The 18,546-nt window shown below is 43.8% G+C and overlaps 1 protein-coding gene across 1 annotated transcript in view; it reads right to left on the bottom strand.

Moving 5' to 3' along the window:
• Nucleotides 1–18,546, bottom strand: part of MGAM (maltase-glucoamylase) — a 152,343-nt gene that overhangs the window by 85,983 nt on the left and 47,814 nt on the right. Inside the window, exons 26-43 of the mRNA XM_063708809.1 lie at nt 17,889–18,043; nt 17,071–17,239; nt 16,701–16,797; nt 15,856–15,968; nt 14,456–14,581; nt 13,185–13,313; nt 12,819–12,929; nt 12,426–12,488; nt 10,097–10,231; nt 9,215–9,302; nt 8,278–8,416; nt 7,332–7,465; nt 7,174–7,208; nt 6,965–7,081; nt 6,061–6,209; nt 5,357–5,441; nt 4,115–4,171; nt 1,701–1,825 (exon numbers count right to left, since the gene is read on the bottom strand). Coding sequence (XP_063564879.1) covers nt 1,701–1,825; nt 4,115–4,171; nt 5,357–5,441; nt 6,061–6,209; nt 6,965–7,081; nt 7,174–7,208; nt 7,332–7,465; nt 8,278–8,416; nt 9,215–9,302; nt 10,097–10,231; nt 12,426–12,488; nt 12,819–12,929; nt 13,185–13,313; nt 14,456–14,581; nt 15,856–15,968; nt 16,701–16,797; nt 17,071–17,239; nt 17,889–18,043 — 2,027 coding nt within the window. The remainder of the gene's footprint in view (nt 1–1,700; nt 1,826–4,114; nt 4,172–5,356; nt 5,442–6,060; nt 6,210–6,964; nt 7,082–7,173; nt 7,209–7,331; nt 7,466–8,277; nt 8,417–9,214; nt 9,303–10,096; nt 10,232–12,425; nt 12,489–12,818; nt 12,930–13,184; nt 13,314–14,455; nt 14,582–15,855; nt 15,969–16,700; nt 16,798–17,070; nt 17,240–17,888; nt 18,044–18,546) is intronic.

Here is an 18,546-nt window from a genome sequence, read left to right as displayed (position 1 = left end):
GAATGTGAACCTCTGATTCCCACATGAAGCCGGGATCCTTGATGGAAGTTAACGTGATGTCAGATGGAAGGAATTCCTGGCTTGCAAATAGAGGAGAAGGCAAATCATCTCGGGAGGAAGGAGACCCACATTTAGATGCTTAAGATTATCACAGTATGAAGCAAAAAATCACCAAGCACACAAGGTAATAAGTCAACATAAAGGAAAGTCAGCAACAAAGAACTAACAATAGATTTACATGGCCCTAAACACTTCAGATAATACAATTTTCATGCACAGAGCATGCGACTACTATTGAAATGCTAACACTGTTAAAGAAGAAAGACAAAATCATCTAAGGAGCAAAAAAATATATATTACAAATGACCAGAAACTTGGAAGTGGCAGTGCTTCCTCTGCTGGAAGATTAGGGAAAGACTTCTTGCTGCTGAAACGTAAAGTTTCATTTGGATCATCAAGAATACACCAGGCAAAGATGTTGGAAAGGATAAATTCAAAAGCCCACATGCAGTAAAATACATGGGTATGTTTGGGAAATCGCCAGTTCTTTGGCATATCTGGTCTGTATGTACATGGAGGTATGGCAGGAGATAAGAGTTGTTAAGGTAACATGGAACCAGGTTGTGATTGGTTTTGAATACCCTATTAATGAAAGACTTTGGACTTCAAGCCTGGGAGCAACCAGTTGAGATTTTCATTTTGGAAAAATCAATTTGGTATCAGTGTGCAGAACAGCTTGAAGGTGAACAGTTAGAAAATGGAAGCCAACTGGTATTGGATTTAGGGATATTTCCCATTAGTATCATAAAAAGTCTAGAATTTGAAAAATTAAAGCAGTAAGAGAGGTTCAAAAGAAAAGACAGGTTTCTGGCTTCCAAAGAACTCCTAGTCTATTAAAGACAAATAGGTTAATACTCTCAAAGGCATGAAGATATAAATGCGCACCTCTTTAGTACAGATGGAATCTATAATTTTGGAATCAATTACGTATAAAGGAAAATTCAGTGACATAGACTTTTGAGGGTTTTTTTGAATCCACTTTTGAATCACAAGAAAGAAATCTCTTAGCGGGAGAAAAGAAAGAGGAAGTTGAGATTCTAGGAGGGTGGAAAGTGGATCCTGACCCTCCTAAAATGAGAATAAGTGATTCAAGAGGAAAGAAACATGGGTGAGCAGTGTGGCCAAGGCAGATAGAGGCATCAACTGACCTGGTTTGCCCAGAATTGAGAAGCAACTCAAGAGGGGAGAGTTCTGGTGCTAAAATGCATCAGTCCTGGCAAACCAAGGAGGCTGACCACCTGGCTGTTAGTGTGTTTGAAAAGAAATTCAAAGGGTTTAAGGAAGGACATGAATTACAGTCTTTCAAAAGCTACTGGATACAGTTCTAAAACAACAGCTTCTGAAAAGCTCTTGTGAATTGTGGTTGCTCTTATTTTGACTTCCATGTCAGATGTGAGATTAAAAAAATGACATTCTTAGACCTTTCATCTCACTCCCTTAGACTTAAAAGAGTTGTTAATAATTAGACAAAAAGTATAGACTCTGAAAAAGATTAACACACAAACAACAAAACAAAGAAAAAACAAGTGTCGAGTAGAATTGCATGTGGGTTTGAGAGTGATGCTTACATTTTGGTGGACTTCATTACAAATGGTTGAGCTAAATGACATGTAAAGGAAAACCTGAGTCCTGTCATTCACCTTAAGTGGGTGTTCAGTGCAGGCTCTTGCCAGGGCAGGATGTAACCCCCACGGACATGAAGATTAATGTGGTCAAGAGGGGCTGGCAGGGTCTTCCACTCTCCTCTTGCATTAATATCCACACCCTGTGGGCACAGGAAGGTAAAAGATGATGAAGGAGAGGACAGGCCCCTCCCTGAATGATGCATCCTGCCAGACATCTCATCCTCCCCTCTGAACTTATGCCTGTTCATCACCCTTTGCAACATACCTGCTATTACCCATTCTGCATTCGCACAGTGCTGCATAAAACCTCGCAAGGCTGCTATAATATCTTCTTAGGGTCTCTTGCCTTTGCTTCCACCGTACAAACTACATTTGCCTGATGTGTAACAAGAAGAGCTGCTACACTCTCACCTGTATCAGAACCTAAGGGACCACCCTTCCATCCTACATGTTCTCAACTAGAGCAGGGCTTTTCAGTCTCAGCACTATTGAGATTTGGGGCCAGACAATTCTCTGGCGATGGGGCTATGCTGTGCCTTTTGATATTTAGCAGAATCCTCAGATGTCAGCAGCATCGACTACTCACCCCCAGCCTGTTGTGACAACCAAAAATATCTCCAGGCATTGCCAAATGTCCCCTGGTAGGCAAAATCCTCTCATTTCAGAGCTGCTACTTTACAGGTAAGAAGCAGTTCTTGTTGACAACAAGCAAACAAATATGCATGGCTGTGTTCCAATAAAACTCTATTTGCAAATCAGCTAACAACCAGATTTGGCTGTGGGCCATAGTTTGCCAGCTTGTGCTCTAGAATGACTAATAGTTACCCAAACTTGGGAAGATTAATTTCGGTGACACTTCTTCATTAATCCTAACTATGAGATTCATCTTCATTTTAATTAAACATCAAAAATTTCATCCTTTCTTTTTTTTTCTTTCTTGAGACAAAGTCTCGTTCCATCACCCAGGCTGGAGTGCAGTGGCACAATCTCAGCTCACTGCAACCTCCGCCTCCCAGGTTCAAACAGTTGTCATGCCTCAGCCTCCCGAGTAGCTGGGACTACAGGTGCATGCCCCTACACCCGGCTAATTTTTTGTATTTTTCATAGAGACGGGGTTTCACCATGTTAGCTAGGATGGTCTCGATCTCCTGACCTTGTGATCTGTCCATCTCGGCCTCTCAAAGTGCTGGGATTACAGGTGTGAGCCACCACACCTGGCCCAATTTCATCTTTTTCTAAACAGCTTGCTCCATGACTTCTTTTATCTTTCCCTCTTCCATCAAAGATATCTTCTGTTAGTGAACGGGAGACTCAACATGCACACTCAGGACAAAGGCCAGTCTCACGTAAAGAAAGCTGGCCACCTCTTCCTAGGGAAACGCCTGGCTGGGACGCACATAGCAGAGCCTTAACATGTTACCACCCTAAGGGCAGATCCAGACTAGCAGCAGGAAGAGGAGTCTGGGGCTATGCAGAGGACTTGGGCTCCAGTGGACTGAGAACAGAAGGAACAAAATTGCACATCCTTCTCCAGTTTTCACCTAATCTCACCGAAATCTCCTTGGATGAAAGGGGCCAGCACATGCTCTGCTTCCTGTATCCCTGCTTGTACCCCTTTGTTGTATTTCCGGCCCTCAACTATGTTCTCCTCAGAAAGTCAGAAGAAGAGGCCTAGTTAGAAATTAAGGAAATACCTCCTTTGATTCTTCCCCAAGAATCAGGGTCTGACTTGTCAGGGTCCCAGCAAGAGCCCACCACCCCAGAGATGCCCGGGAAGACCCTGGCTTCCCAGCTGAGTCTTTGGGAATCATACTAGCAATGAAACTATGTGGCAAGGAGCTCTTCATTGTTTCCTCATTTCTAAATGCACTTGCACTACTTAGACACACAAGGGTTGGGTCCCATTCCTCTGTGTGTGTTTTGCACATTGCCTAATCACTTGTGTGCCTTATGTAATTGTGTGCAGCGCCCTTCTTTGAGCATCTATGCTATGGAAGGAGATATTTAATCAAAAGAGACAAAACGGGCTCTATGCTTACAAACTTACAGCAGGCAAAGATATCAACAATAAAAACAAAAACTATAGTTTGCAACACAATCTCAAATGTTGGCTAGCATCTGCCTTTACACAACATTGTAAACAGCAGTGATATAAAGAAATGTTAAAAACTAACACAAAGAGAACACTCACAAAAAAACAGACCCTGAGTGAGGTGCTTTATGTGTTATTTCCCAATGGTTCTATGAGGAAAGTGGTCTTACCCCACTTGGAGGTGAGAAAACTGAGATTACAAGGGTTAAAGTGGCTTCTCTAAGACCACACAGCAGGTGGGTTACAGAGCCAGCATTTGACCTAAGGTCTATCGGATCTAAAGCCTTTGTACTCTCTACCACATTCCCATGTTGTATAAACATTCAGAAAAACTTACCGTGTAGTAATCGTACCAACGGGCTCTAGGGAAATATGCAGTGACATTTCTGGCATTCTAAAATGAAACACAAACAAGGTGAGGCAGTGGCACCATTTTCCAGGACAGAGTAACCAAACTGCTTAGGAAAGAGGTGAAATAATTGTGATGGCTTTGGACCCATCTGCCTCATGTCTCGAGAGGTTACCAATGGGGCAACCTTCTTCCCGTTTTCTTTTTTAAACGGGAGATTTGTCTACCCAAAACAAGTGGCTTTCATAAAGCACTTTGGTATCCAGGACTTCGGGAAAAAATAAATCACTGTTTGCTTATAGACATAGCCTTACCCCATTTCCTCTTAAAGAGACAAACAAGTGAGGTTGTGTCTGGGGCAGAAGAAAATTTTGTGGGTATAATGAGATTTTGGGGCGGGTGCGATGGCTCACGCCTGTAATCCCAGCTCTTTAGGAAGCCGAATCAGGCGGATCATGAGATCAGGATATTGGGACCATCCTGGCTAACACAGTGAAACCCCGTCTCTACTAAAAATACAAAAAAAGAAAAGAAAAAAAAAATGAGCCGGGCATGGTGGTACGTGCCTGTAGTCCCAGCTACTCAAGAGGCTAAAGCAAGAGAATCACTAGAACCCAGGAGGCAGAGGTTGCAGTGAGCCAAGATCATGCCACTGCACTCCAGCCTAGGCAACAGAGTGAGAATCTGTCTCAAAAAAAAAAAAAAAAAAAAAAAAAAGATTTGAGGGAGGTGCAATTAATTGGTATTTTAATCAGAAGTCTAATCAACAACAGAACTAAAGAAATGGCTTTTACTGCTGGAAGGAGCTCCTGCAGAGGAAGAGAAGGGTTAGCCAGCAGCAATACAAGTACACACATTGTCAAGTCATCCTTCTGAAAAGTTGTAATAGTGCTAGAGGACTGTTATAAATTCTTTACAATACTGCCCCCATCTGACCTTCTATTCATTATTTTAGTTAACGAAGAAATGATTGTGTCATTGACTATTCCATGAGGTGTTTTCTTCTTGATCATCCTATGAACCAGAATTGTTAGGCTCATTTTAAAGACGAAGGAGCTGAGTGCCAAGAACACCTAAGTGATGGACTTCAGCTCAGAAAGAGAGGAAGAGACACAGGTAGAATAAGAAACCATGTCTCAGGACCCCCACCAGCTCAGGCCCCTTCTCCTCGTCCTTTTCCCCAAGCCTCACAGCTGGGATCCTCCCCTCATCGGAGGCCTCCATACTCACGCGCTCCAGGACAGGGCTGACCAGGAAGGCTGGGCCCAGCAGGAACTGACTGTCTATGTCCCATGTCACCTGGTCTGACACAAACCTGGAAAGGGAAATGAAGGTGCCCAACAGAGCCCAACAGAGCCTCAGCCCGACGCTCTGAAGAAGCTCCTCAAGTTCAGATCCAAGTCAGAAATCCAGCTGCCCCTGCGCCATCCTTGCTTTGTTCCTAGGCCTAGCTTCATCAGGAGCACCCAGCCTCTGCTTTCCCCATGGGATGTGCCTCAAACTTCTGAAATGCTGGGATGTAGATGTGTTCTATCCTGTAAAATATTACCTCATTTCTTAACCGTGGCACATTTTAAATGCAAGGATGGCCCTCCTCCCTCAATTCTCTTGCTGAAATCCTTCTTTTGTGACCTGGGTCCATATAACAAAACTGCTACAAAAGATAGGCCTTTGCACAGCCAAATCAGAATGAAACTATTCTATGCTGTACTGCATCACTTCAATTTTGGTCATTCAATAAATAGCCTTTTTTCATGACCTATGGTATGTATCGCACTGTGCTAAAGAGAGTAATCAAGTATAGTTTGAGCTTGAAGAGCTCATGTCAAAAGGCAATCACGTCTTTAATTTGGAAGCATTGTGCATATCAACTGCCACCACATAGAATGCAATAAGTCATCCATTAGGCATCGGGATCCCTGCTGGACACTCACTCATGGAGCAGAGGCCGCACAACAGTGACGCCCTCCGTGTGGGCCTTATGCATCAAGGTATACAGATATGGCAACAGGGTGTATCTGGTCTGCAGGACATTTCTGGAAATATTCACAAAAGCAGCGTCCCAGGACACAGGGTCTTGTCTCTAAAGGAGAAAGAGAACAGTGTTGGGAGCTCGCCCTGGAATTTCTAGGGGATTTAAGAAGGTCACTAAAAGCATACTCCAATTGGAGATCACTCACAGTTAATCAAAAGAAAACTATACATGAGGCCCAGAGAATATTCTTAATAGACTGGAAAGAATCACCAAAGCTCTCCTAAGACAGCTGATAAAATTTCACTGTAAGACATTCTTTTTGGAACATTTGGTACAATTCTGCCTAAAATACAGGAAAAAATAATAATCTAAAGCACAATGAGGAATATGGTTCATTGAGATACCAGGTCTTCACAAGTTTTAAGGGTGCAGTGGCTCATGCCTGTAATCCCAGAAATTTTGGAGGCTGAACCGAGTGGATCACTTGAGCCCAGGAATTCGAGACCAGCCTGTGAAATATGGCAAGATCCCATCTCTACAAAAAATCAAAAATTAGGTGGGCACGTTGGGATGTGCCTGTAGTCCCAGCTATTCAGAAGGCTGAGGTGGGACAACCGCTTTAGCGCCAGAGGTCGAGGCTGCACTCAGCCATGATTGGGACACTGCATGATTCAGCCTGGCCAACAGAGTAAATCCCTGTTTCAAAAAAAAAAAAAAAAACACACAAACAAAAACAAACAAACAAAAAAAACACCTTTTAAAAAAGATATCCCAGGAAATACAGACTGCGTTAATCTTAGCTCAGAAACGGAGATTGTCTTTCAAGTGACACAGAACAGTGGACGTAGAAGCCACTGTCCTACCCTGGTCCCAATGGTGTTGTGGTTTCTTGAGAAGGGGTAAAAGGCCCCCAGCTGCATCCAGCGAACACACATCTCATATTCAGCATCTTCAAAGAACCCACAGATATCTGCTCCCGTCTGAAACAAGAGGAAATAAAAGGAGCCCGCTGATGATTTCTGAAAGATGTCCCCACCTTCTTGGTGCTTAGGAGGAACCCAAGGACACTCACATAGGATATGCCGAAGAGGCTGAACTCCATCATGCCTGCAACGAGAAGCACAGCTGTGTCACACCAGGCTCGCTCTCACGACCTGCCTCCTTACCTCTTCCCCAAGATTCCCAACTCCCTGCCCTACCACCACAGGCCCTGGAAAGGAGCCCACGCACCAATGATAGATTTCTTCAGCTGATCCCACGCGGCCGTGTTGTCTCCCAGCCAATGTCCTGCCCAGCGGCCAGAAGAGGGAAATGTGGAGCGGGTGATGACGACCCCTCGTTGTCCTGTCACCTCCTGCACGGCTCTGGTTGGAGGGGAAAAGGAGGTGAACTGAGGCCACGGCCAGGGAATAAAGGCCATAGAGCTTCTGCTCCCAGAGCCCTTGAGCCTAGTCAATGTTTGCTGCGTGATTAGAGGGAACATGGGACTCTGAGCTGTAATGGGGGCTCCACTGATCCCAGATGATGCAGATAACGAGTCACATGTTCTCACAGTGCTTTACAAAGAACTTCACTGTAGCAAACTCTCTGGAGTACCCAAAAATAGTGAGGAATTACTAAATCTTGCTAATGGTTTCCTCAATACTTAGTTTTCTATATTTGAGGAGGAACACAGTGAAGGTTATAAGATCCTCTTAGAAGAATTCATACTATTCATTGAGCTTGCAAAGCAGGACTGTGCTAATTCAGTACAATACCAGTTACCCTCCACCAAGAATGGCCAAAAATAAAAATATCTCCAAAGATGATTCACTTTGAAATAAAGGGGAGAGATGCCCAGTCCTCTGTGTTCCCTTCACCTCCTGTAACTAAAGTTATTGCTCCACTGGCTGCCCTGTGTGACCATTATGGTGTCTCCATGTGAGTCTTTCCCACTAGGATCATTAAGCTTTTCACTGGTGGGACCATGCCTTATTTAAATCTGTCCTCCTACTTTTAATCACAGGGCCTGGCTCCATGTCAATGAGCATTTGCTTAATTAATTAAGAATCATTACACAGTTATGAGAATCTTCTTAATCCTTAGAAATGGAATGAAAGGAAAACTAGGGTAGCTATGTCAGTCACTGGCAATCGCTATAGGTTGTGACAGCTGGAGAAGGGAGACGGAGACTCACTCGTATGTGGGTCTGGTCTGGGACCACCCGTACAGGTTGTGCACGTTGTAGTGCTGCACCGGGGAGCCGTCTGGGAGGATCTGCTCACTCTCCATGCAAAGGGTCTTGCTGCTCAGGCCCCTGTCCCTAGACTCCAAATCTGAGGAGGAAGAACTGGTGAGGTGAAATCCAGCCCGGCTTCTCTTTCTCCCTGACCTCTCTTCAAGGGATTGGGCCCTGGATCTTAAGACTAACTTCAGTCCTGCCTGTGTCACTCTCCATCTCCCAAGAGACATGAGCACAGCACCCCCAGCTCTGAGCTGCAATGGCGCCTGCTGTGTTTACAACATCAAGTTCACTGAAGGAAGCAGAGGTGTCAGGAAGAACGTACAGCTGTCAAACACTACATGACAGGCTCTGATTTAGGCTTTTGACTTGCCAATTATTTCCATAATTCTATGAAGAAGATCTCATTATCTGTCTTTTACAGTTTAGCAAACTGAGATTTGGAAATATCGCATAATCTGTGAAAAGTCACAAAATTCCTAGAGAGAACAATTTCTGGAGCCAAGATATGAACCCAATTATAATTCCAAAGCCCATCAGCTCCATGATAAGGGGAAGCCAGTAATTTCCACTCACTGATGACACAAGAAATTCCTGTGATGGAATTCACACAAGCCTAAAAACTAAGAAACCCAGCTGTGAGAACCCTTTGTGCCATGAGCTCCGCTAAGTGCTTTCTGGACAAATTTCAAGAAATTTGCTCAATGAATCTAGTCACTTGCACATGCCCGGCTGGGTAAAGCGCGTGCAGAGCTTTTGTCTCTGGTCCCCAGTAAACCACAGCAGCCATGAGGATGTGCCCTGAGCTGTGCGGCCACCTCTGGCCTCGGGCTCCTCCAGTGTAATCCTTTCAGTCGTGGCTCTGCCAGTCAAGGAGGCCAAGGCTTCTTACGTGGCATGTAGGGAGGGTGGTTCAGAGAGGCGTCCCTGCAGCCTGGAGAAACTGCCCCATTCACGAAGCTTGATGGTTCATTCATATCCTAGAAATGCCAAACAAAGACATACCTCACTTTTTAAGATAATTACGTCCTGCCAATTCTGAGCCAAGGAAGCAGTGAATAAATTGTTCAACATCCAGTAATCCCTGTAGATGCCAGCCCTGGGAGCTTCATCAAATCCTGCTGAGAACTGGCTAGAAAGATGAATTCACTCCTACAGAACGACTGGCTAGAGGGGTAAAAAAATATATCTCTTTCAGGGTGGCTGTGAGGCAATCAAATTTCCAGAAATTCCTAGTCAATTGCCTCCCAGGTTTTTTTTTGGTTTTGTTTTTCATTTTTTGAGACGGAGTTATGCTTGTTTCCCAGGCTGGAGTGCAATGGTGCGATCCTGGCTCACTGCAACCTCTGCCTCCTACGTTCAAGCGATTCTCCTCCCTCAGCTACCCAAATAGCTGGAATTATAGGCATGTGCCACCACACACACCTAATTTTGTATTTTTAGTAGACACGGAGTTTCTCCATGTTGGTCACACTGGTCTTAAACTCCCAACCTCAGGTTATCAGCCCACCTCAGCCTCCCAAAGTGCTGGGATTACCGGCGTGAACCACCACGCCTGGTCCCGCCTCAGAGGTTTTACAGTACGTGCGTCAGGTCTGGTAGAAGGTGTTAGGGCTATCAGGGCTGTTCCTCTCCTGAAGGAGGAAGTGTCTGATATGTCCAAAGTCTTCCTTGGACAATGGCTATCCTCTTAACTGAAGGTCAGTGGTACATATACTTAGGCACACAAAGATAGACAAGAGCCACTGGTACACAGAGACACACACACACTTACAATCCACATGCCATCAAACTTCAAGCTCCTCTCTGGATCCTGTGGATTGTTGTATAGTTCTTCTATTTCCCTCTTCCACCACTTGGCAGTTGAATTACGGAAAAAGTCTGGGAAGGCCACATAAGCTCGATATAGCTATAAAAAAGAAATATAATTTCTTTGTCCCACACAAATATAGAAGACAGCAAACAGGCACTTACTGAGAATGCAACTCACACAAATACTTCAACTGCATGGTGACAGACAGCCTGAACAGGGCCTAAATAATGTTATTAACTTATTAGAGAAATGTAGAATGAGAGGAGAAATTAGTGCAATTTGCACACCTTCCCGGCATTTGGAAAACATCCAAAAACTGTTCTCTTCATATACACGTGGATGATGACAATCAATGACCCGAACTAGTGACCTCATGTACTCGATGCCCAACCCTCAACGTCAGTCCTGCCATTTCCTAAGCACTCCTCAAAGACAAAGCCAGGGAGAGACTGCAGACATGAGATGCATGGTAATAGGTTAGGAAGAAACACCCAGGGACTCCGTCCTATGTCATTCCCACTGAGAGAGGGGAGGAAGGAATAAGATTACATTTCCGGATATTAGACAAGTACGCCTCAGTGTTTTCTACCATTTCAGAATCACATGACAACTACAGCTGTGTGTAACATAAATTGAGAGGACTTAAAGAGGATGCATCAACTTCCCTTTATTTTCCTCTTCCCTCAAATAATAAAAGCAGTGTTTTTACTTTAACCTGAAAGAAAGATTCAAGATACAACTTTTTAACTACGTTGTAGATTTTTGAGAGTAAGAAGTTTGTTTTATATTCTTCTGAGTGATATTTATGTTGCCCACAATGCTCAGCTTAGAACCTGGGATAAAATACATACTCAGTGTTTAACAGTGGGTTCACACCACTTAGAAGCAGCAAGGAAATGTCCATCAATTTTAATATACTCATGTTGTTTGTTATGGAACATTACAGTCCTTTGTATGTCTCAGTAAATAGCCTCCTCTATGATAATCACACCATTGTAAGAGTTAAAGAGCTAAAGAATGCTGGTGAGGAGGGTGGGGGAGGCAACAGAAACAGGACTTGGTCTAGGGGAGCTCCAGTTCTTATGCAGCACAGATAAAAGGCAGGTAGGAACCCACATGTCTAGAAAAAGGGCAGAAAAAGGAACATAAGAAAACAGAAACAGATCAGCCTACATGCGTCTGGCTGTCGAGGATGTGAGAAGACAGTGGGTCACATCACGGAGAATCTTGAGAGAAGTGGGCATGCCAGGGATGCCCTTTGTTAGGAAATGGAGGTAGGAACCAGGAAACCCGACAAAGAGAACCTTTCACCAGAAACTGAGAGCTCCAGATCAGGCAGGGTTAGAAACAACGGGATGGGTGGGGGTTGGAGAATTAGAATAAAGAGATTATCAGCCACAGCTGAGTCAGAATTGTATCCCATATGGGGTACACGTGGGGAACCTGGCCAGCCATGAGGTAGGAACTTCCCTAAGTACTGCTCAGATGACCCCTTCCAACTTCATAAAAATGTTCTGCCGTTCTCCAAGGTGCTGGCTTTCCCTGTCCATATTCAACTCTTGCCTTGTGGCTTCTGCCTTTGCTTTCTCCACTCTCCTGTAAGGAGCCATGTATTCATTCAAGCAAGAAATGCTTAGTCAATTGGGAAAAAAATTCAGGTCCAGAAGCATGGACTACTTCGATCCATTACAAGCAACAAACCGTCCCCAGGAGAGAGCAAGTTTTACAATAAGGCTGGAAACTGAGAGGTAAAAGCAAAGTTGAGAAACCCAAGGAATGGTGGGACTCGGGGCAGGACTCATAAGTATGAAGATGGAGACACCTGTTCATGGGGAAAAAAAGAAAGATATACAAAGAAAATGACCTAGTCAGTCTTTGAGGGTTGAAGACTGTTTAAAAGGGATAACCAAGGCAACAACAGTAAGTATACCAGTTCAGAGAAAAGACAGCACCTCTAGGAGGTATCGCCCAGTGGGAATTTCTTGGGCCTTTGGAATCTCACAGCCTTGGAATTGAAATCACCACTCTGTCACCTAAAACTGTGAACAAATAATTTAAGCTCTCTGGTCTTAAATTCCAAGGATAATAATACATATCTACATCCCAGTGGCCAGTAAAGTATTACTACATATAAAGTAATGGGCATACAGAATGACACCCAAGACACATCCCCTAAGTGTTTCTCCCTTGCCAAGCCCATGTCCACGGTACAGGCATGTCCACAATCCCAGGAACAGCTGCCCCTGCCTACAAACCCTGACTCCACCCACATTTACAAACACCCTTTTACCTCCACTTGGCTGTCCCAGTCTAGAGACCCATTCACAACCACATCAGGAAAATCAGGCCAGACCTATGGAGAGAAACACGTTCAGTAGCGATGCACCAGACAATTTCCCTTACATAGTGTTTCCTAATAAATTATTACACAAACCATGCTCCTAGGAGCTATAATACTTTGACTATCACGTAGGATTGACATAAAGGAAAAGTGAATTCCATAACACGTTACATTACCTTAAAAGTCGTTAATTGTATCAACAAATATTGATTGAGAAGAGGAGAGCTTCTGGCCTCACGGCCCAAATAGAAAAGGCCAAAAATAACATACACAGGCGTGTGACCCACTAACAGTGACCCACCCTCAGGCTGGGGACTAGTGGATCATAGCTTAGGATTATACCTTTCCCCAGACAATGTCTCCATCATTTGGGTACTTGATGAAGACGTCATCTTCCACACCCCGAGTGAAAGCAGGATAAGGCTGTGTCTCATTGCCAGAAATGGCTGGATCCTGAAATCAAAGCATAAGTCAGTTGGGAAAAGCAAAACCAGAGAAGGAGGAGAAACAGAATGAAGGAGAACTCCTCCAGGGTGAACTCGCTGGCTTCTACCTGCACAGTAGAGTTTCTCTGAGTCCTGGGAAATACACCTTTCTTACTGCATTTCAATGTATCTACTTGCAACATGGAAATAAAGTATAACTCTGTCTCCACCAAAGCCCATACCTGCTCCGAAACAGACTGCACATATTCACATCAGGACTAACCAGAATGAGGATGACCCGCATCCCATCAGCCTTCATGCGATTGATCAGAGCTGGAAACCCAGCAAACTTGGGGCTGAGGGTGAAGTCCAGCTGCCGCTCCATGTAGTCGATGTCTGAGTACTGCACGTCCTGCGGGAGGACATGGGGAGCTGAGAGGCTGCTGCTGTACACGCCCAAGCTTTATAGAAGAACAACCGTCCACCACCCATGGTGGAATTCCAGACAGCTTCTTGTTGATGCATTCAAATCCCAGCTCTGCCATTTGTTAGGTACAGATGCTGGGAAATTCACTTAATTTTTAAGATGTTCAGTGATAAGATAGAAAAAAATCGAAGTCAGCATAAGCTAGGATGAGAATGCGTCTCTAGCATGGCTATTCTGAGGACAAGAGAAAACACTGGTATGGAAAGTGCTTTGTAAACTGCCACTATCAGGAGTGATTGTGATGACCTCCCCCAAGAGGCTGCCCCTGGTATCAGTGGTTCATGTTTAGGAAAAATACTGTTAATTATCCAGGACTAATAGTAGATCTACCACAAAACAAAGCAAAGATGTATAGTTGCTTTGGAATACTGAATCTTGAGTGTAATCATACACAACATTCTTCCTGAGACTGTAATATTGCATTTCACTATCCACTAATGGAAACACTACATTCCACTAATGGAACAATTGTTACCAATAGAAAAGTGGGATAAAATTAAATATGTGATGGTTCATGGGATCAATTCTCTGATGACTGGGTCCCCTCCCATCCTCCACTGAAGGATAAGGTTTATTTTCATATGTGTGTCCTCTGGAAACCCATCCCAGGATCTGTTTAATCCATCAGTTATTAGCTCAGAGCTGATGCAGGAACTGAGGTTGTATTCACATATACAATTGTCTGATTGATTTGTGGTTAGTCTTTTCAAGAATTAAGTAAAAGAACTGTGGGATATTATTTATTCTTATAAAACCAAGGACATTTTTGACTCCATGTTTTGAAGTCAAGTGAAAGAAATGGAAGGAAGCATGGGAGAGCAGAAAGAGCCCTGGAGCCAGCCTATCTCCCACTCTGGCGAGTCATGGTGAGTCTTGAGCTGTCATCTCTGGAAGATGGAAACAAGTGCCCTTACCTATATTACTGTGCTGGGGTGAGGCTAACTGTGATATTGTCTGAAAAAGAACATTATGTCTTTATGGAATCCCACAAACATTAGACAAATGAACCCAGACACAGAGGCACCTGGCTTAGTTTTGAAACTCCAGAGCCATGACTGAGAACTTACATAAGGGATCTGGGCAGCCACCATCTCATCATACAAGCTGGCGATCTCAGAGTCGTTCTGGTAGCCATAGCGACACAGCTGGAACCCCAAAGACCAGTAAGGTACCATCACAGGACGGCCAATCAACTAGAAAATAGACAGAAAATATTAGTCGTCAGAACAGAGGCACCACATTGAAGTTTTACATCAAGTAATAAGAATATTTTTCTGTGCCCCAAGATAGTGAACTAACTAACTGAAATCCAGACCAAAACTGAGAGGATATAGAGCCACTAGGATACTTAGAGAAAGCTTTCTGCTAGACTTGAGCTCCTTCTTAAAAATTATGGAAAATCTGATGTTACGCTATTCCTAGAGACACTGTAGGTAACTGGTTAAGAAGCCCAGAATCAGAGACAAATGCCTGGCTTAGTATACAGGCTCCAATCCTGCTAGCTGTGTGACCTTGGGCAAAAATTAAGTAATCTCTTAGTGCTTCAGTTTCTTCATCTGTAAATAATGGATAATAATAGCATCTGCCTGATAGTGTTTCTGTGAGGCATGAATGACTTAATATGTGTGAAGTGCTCTAACATGCAGCAAGTGATAAATCAGTGATGCGCACTTGCTAGTATATAAGTGTCTGTTGTTGCTGCCACAACCACCATGGTCACCATCACCATCATCACCATCACCATCATCACCACCACCATCATCACTATTTTCACCATCACCCCCAGTACCACGATCGTGCCCCTCCACCATCATTACCATTATCATTACCCTTCACTACCATCACCACCACCCCCCACTACCACCCCCACCACCACCCCAACCACCATCCCCACCATCACCACTATCACCACCACCACTATCACCAACATCACACTCCTCACACCACCTCACTATCACCACCACTATCACAACCACTACCACCACCATCATAACCAACACCACCATCATCATCACCATCACTACCACAAACACCATCGTCAGCCCCACCCTTGTCACCATCACCACCATCACCGTCATCATCACCAACACACCCATTACCAACACCCCTACCACTATCATCACCATCACCAACACCAACTTCATTATCACCATTCCCACATCACTATCACCACCGTCAGCCCCTACTGCCATCATCACCATATAACCACAAATACCACCAACATCACACTACTATCACTACCAGCACCACCACTAGTACCACTATAACTTCTGCTATTCTGCAATGCTTACAGAAGCTATAAATTTAATGATAATTAGAATGTATTTATTTTTTCTCATTCTATAATCTCTCTCCAAGAAAGACCAATATTTCTAGTTATCAACTGAGAGTTATACTAATCAATGTGGACTCTGGCACCCAGAATGTGCTGTATAACTACTTGATAAACAATTGGATTTCCCCCTACCTCAGTGTACTGCTGGGTGACAAGCTCTGGAGTCGGCCCCAAGAACACATAAAAGTCCAGAACTCCCCCTGTGGTGCGGTATGTCAAGGCAGGCAGGGGCTGGAATGTCACATCTGAAAATGAAGAAAAATGCCAAGCCAGATGGAAACCTTCCATGTCACGAATCACCCCTGAAATCCACACATTCTCCATCTGCCTGCACCCTCCCTATCATAGAGTGGTAAAAGCAGGCATTTTCTATCATACTCACAGAACTGAAGAAGATCAGTGGAAGTCTACAGCTCCCATTCCTGGGTTTGATTCTCTTTAGGGTACTTTCCTATATTTTGTCATTCTACTCTTATAAAATTATTATTTTTTACATTTCAAGTTGTATGTTAGATAAAGAGATACATGTTCAGGTTCCTTACATGGGAATATTGCATGATGCTGAGGTTTGGGGTATGGATCCCTCACTCAGCCAGTGAGCAGAGTACCCGATAGGTCATTTTCCAAAATACCATACACCTTCAATACCCCCAGACTAACTTCTCTGACCCATAGTTTTAACCTAATTTAAATTGTATAACTGGCTCTCACGAGCTGCCCTCCAGGATATTTGGGACCCATGTGGTGTTACTATCCCTTCTTATGTGATTTTTATCAAAATGAGAGTTGGGTTAAATCTTCTTATCACATGATATTAGACTGAAATGAACAGAAAGGCTAAACACAAAGAAAAAATAAACAGCAGTGCCTGTAAAATGAAGATTTTGACTTCAAGGAACAGTTAGGCTAAACACATTATAAATTGACTCAGGTATCACTTGTACCCCCCAAAATAAGGGAGGCGCTGACGGCCTTACCCATGGCATTGCTGTTCAGCAGGAGCACTCCATGAGCACTGCCGTCCTCCTCCAGCCCCATGTAGTACGGGTGGACACCATAGGAATTCTTCTTGTACTGGAGAGTCATGGGAAGAAGCAGTAGGAGTTTAAAAGATATTATGCCTGAGAAAGAAACTCAACAAAAATGTGCTTGCTAACATGGCTCTAGTTTTCTCCATGAAACTAGACACATAAACTAAACACATGAAACAAAGGAGCCTGAGAATTGGCCCACTTGCCTAAAAGCAGAATGTGATGACCAAGTGGAGTTTGGGAAGATGAAGCCCAAAGCCTGAGCCGTGTGGGTGGAGAGAAGCAGAGACACAGATCCCAAATGCTCTGTCCTTACCCCTGGGGGCTGGTCTCGGGAGAACATCCCCCAAGTGTGCCACTCCAAGTCTCTCCTGTAGGACCTGTGCTCAGTTTCCCCAAAGCCGTAGAGGTACTTGGAGGGAAGGCGGGTGGAGATGCGGATAAACATGTCACTGAAGGTGAAGCCAAGGAGCTGAGAGTCCCAACTGAAACACAAAAAGGCAGATTTGAAACAGAAAATGGGCTTTTCTCTCTGCTTCCAGCAGCTGACTTTTCAAGGACAACTGAACACTTGATTCCTACCCAGAAGCTGTTCATCTCCCAAACAAAACAGAAACTCAATTTGATTAAAATATCATAGATATCCTCACTAAAAGCCCAGGAGTTCTTCATCATTCTTCTGTTTCCCTCTGTCACTGCCTCCTTTCAGTGGTCCTCCACAATGCAAATCCAAGCACTCCTCACCATCACAGCTGGGACCACTCCACACCAGCACTGCCTTCCACCCTTGCACCCCTCTGTCCATTTTCTACATAGCACTCAAAGTGATATTTACTTATTATTTGTTGTCATGAGAAGAGAAACCTCAGCTGTCTATAAGGAGCAGCACCTAATCTAGAGAAGGCACCCCATAAACATTTGTTGGATGAATCCTCAGGCACGCTCAACTGCCTCAGTAATTATTTCCAGAATGCTAAAGATTTCCTGTAAGAACAGGTCTGAAGGAAACAACTCATCCATGGATCTGGAAGTGGACAATGTGATGTTTTGAACCAGGATACATCCAAGGACAATGGACCTGGCAGCGAAGGCGCAGGTAGCCATCAACTCTGAGTCACACTAGAAGCCACTCACATTATAGTGCCTGTACTCTTCCGGCGAATTTCAATCCCAAATGGATTCTTCTTAATGAGGACGTCATAGAGTTGACCCTCAGGGGTGCTGGATGGCACGCTGGGTATGTTCAGAGGGACTGGAACTTCATACCGATTGTTGTTGGGATCATAAATCTAGGCCAGAGGAAATCAATTTTAGGCAAGAATACTACTCTTGAAACCTATACCCTTAGCAGAACCTTTTTGATTTTTGGACAGAAAGTTCAGATGCTATGTTTCTATCTTCTTTATGATATCTGAGATTTAATTAATATATCAGATAACAATGTCAGATTTAACATTTTTCTGTGATTTCTCATTATTAAGGCCTCTATTACATTAATACATTCAATGGGACATTGCTGCTGACTTGGAAAATCATTCTGGAATCAGTGTGGTATTTATGAATATGTTACTTGTTATTTTCTGTGGGTATATGAGTATATATAAATATCTTAAAATCATTATGAGTTCAAAAAAAACCTGTCTCCCCAAAATGAATTCTATTTGATTAAAATAATCAGAATGTCCTTGCTGAAAGTGGTATCTAAACTGATTCATGAGTACCTACTACATCCCTGCCTGACACTGCACAAGACACTAGGGATGTCAGCTCAATAAGGCAGTGTTATGGTTTT

Source organism: Gorilla gorilla, chromosome 6 (assembly GCF_029281585.2).
Source record: "Gorilla gorilla gorilla isolate KB3781 chromosome 6, NHGRI_mGorGor1-v2.1_pri, whole genome shotgun sequence".
NCBI classification, from domain to species: domain Eukaryota; kingdom Metazoa; phylum Chordata; class Mammalia; order Primates; family Hominidae; genus Gorilla; species Gorilla gorilla.
The sequence above is the reverse complement of the archived record's forward strand: the minus strand, read 5'-3'. Positions and strand labels throughout refer to the sequence as shown.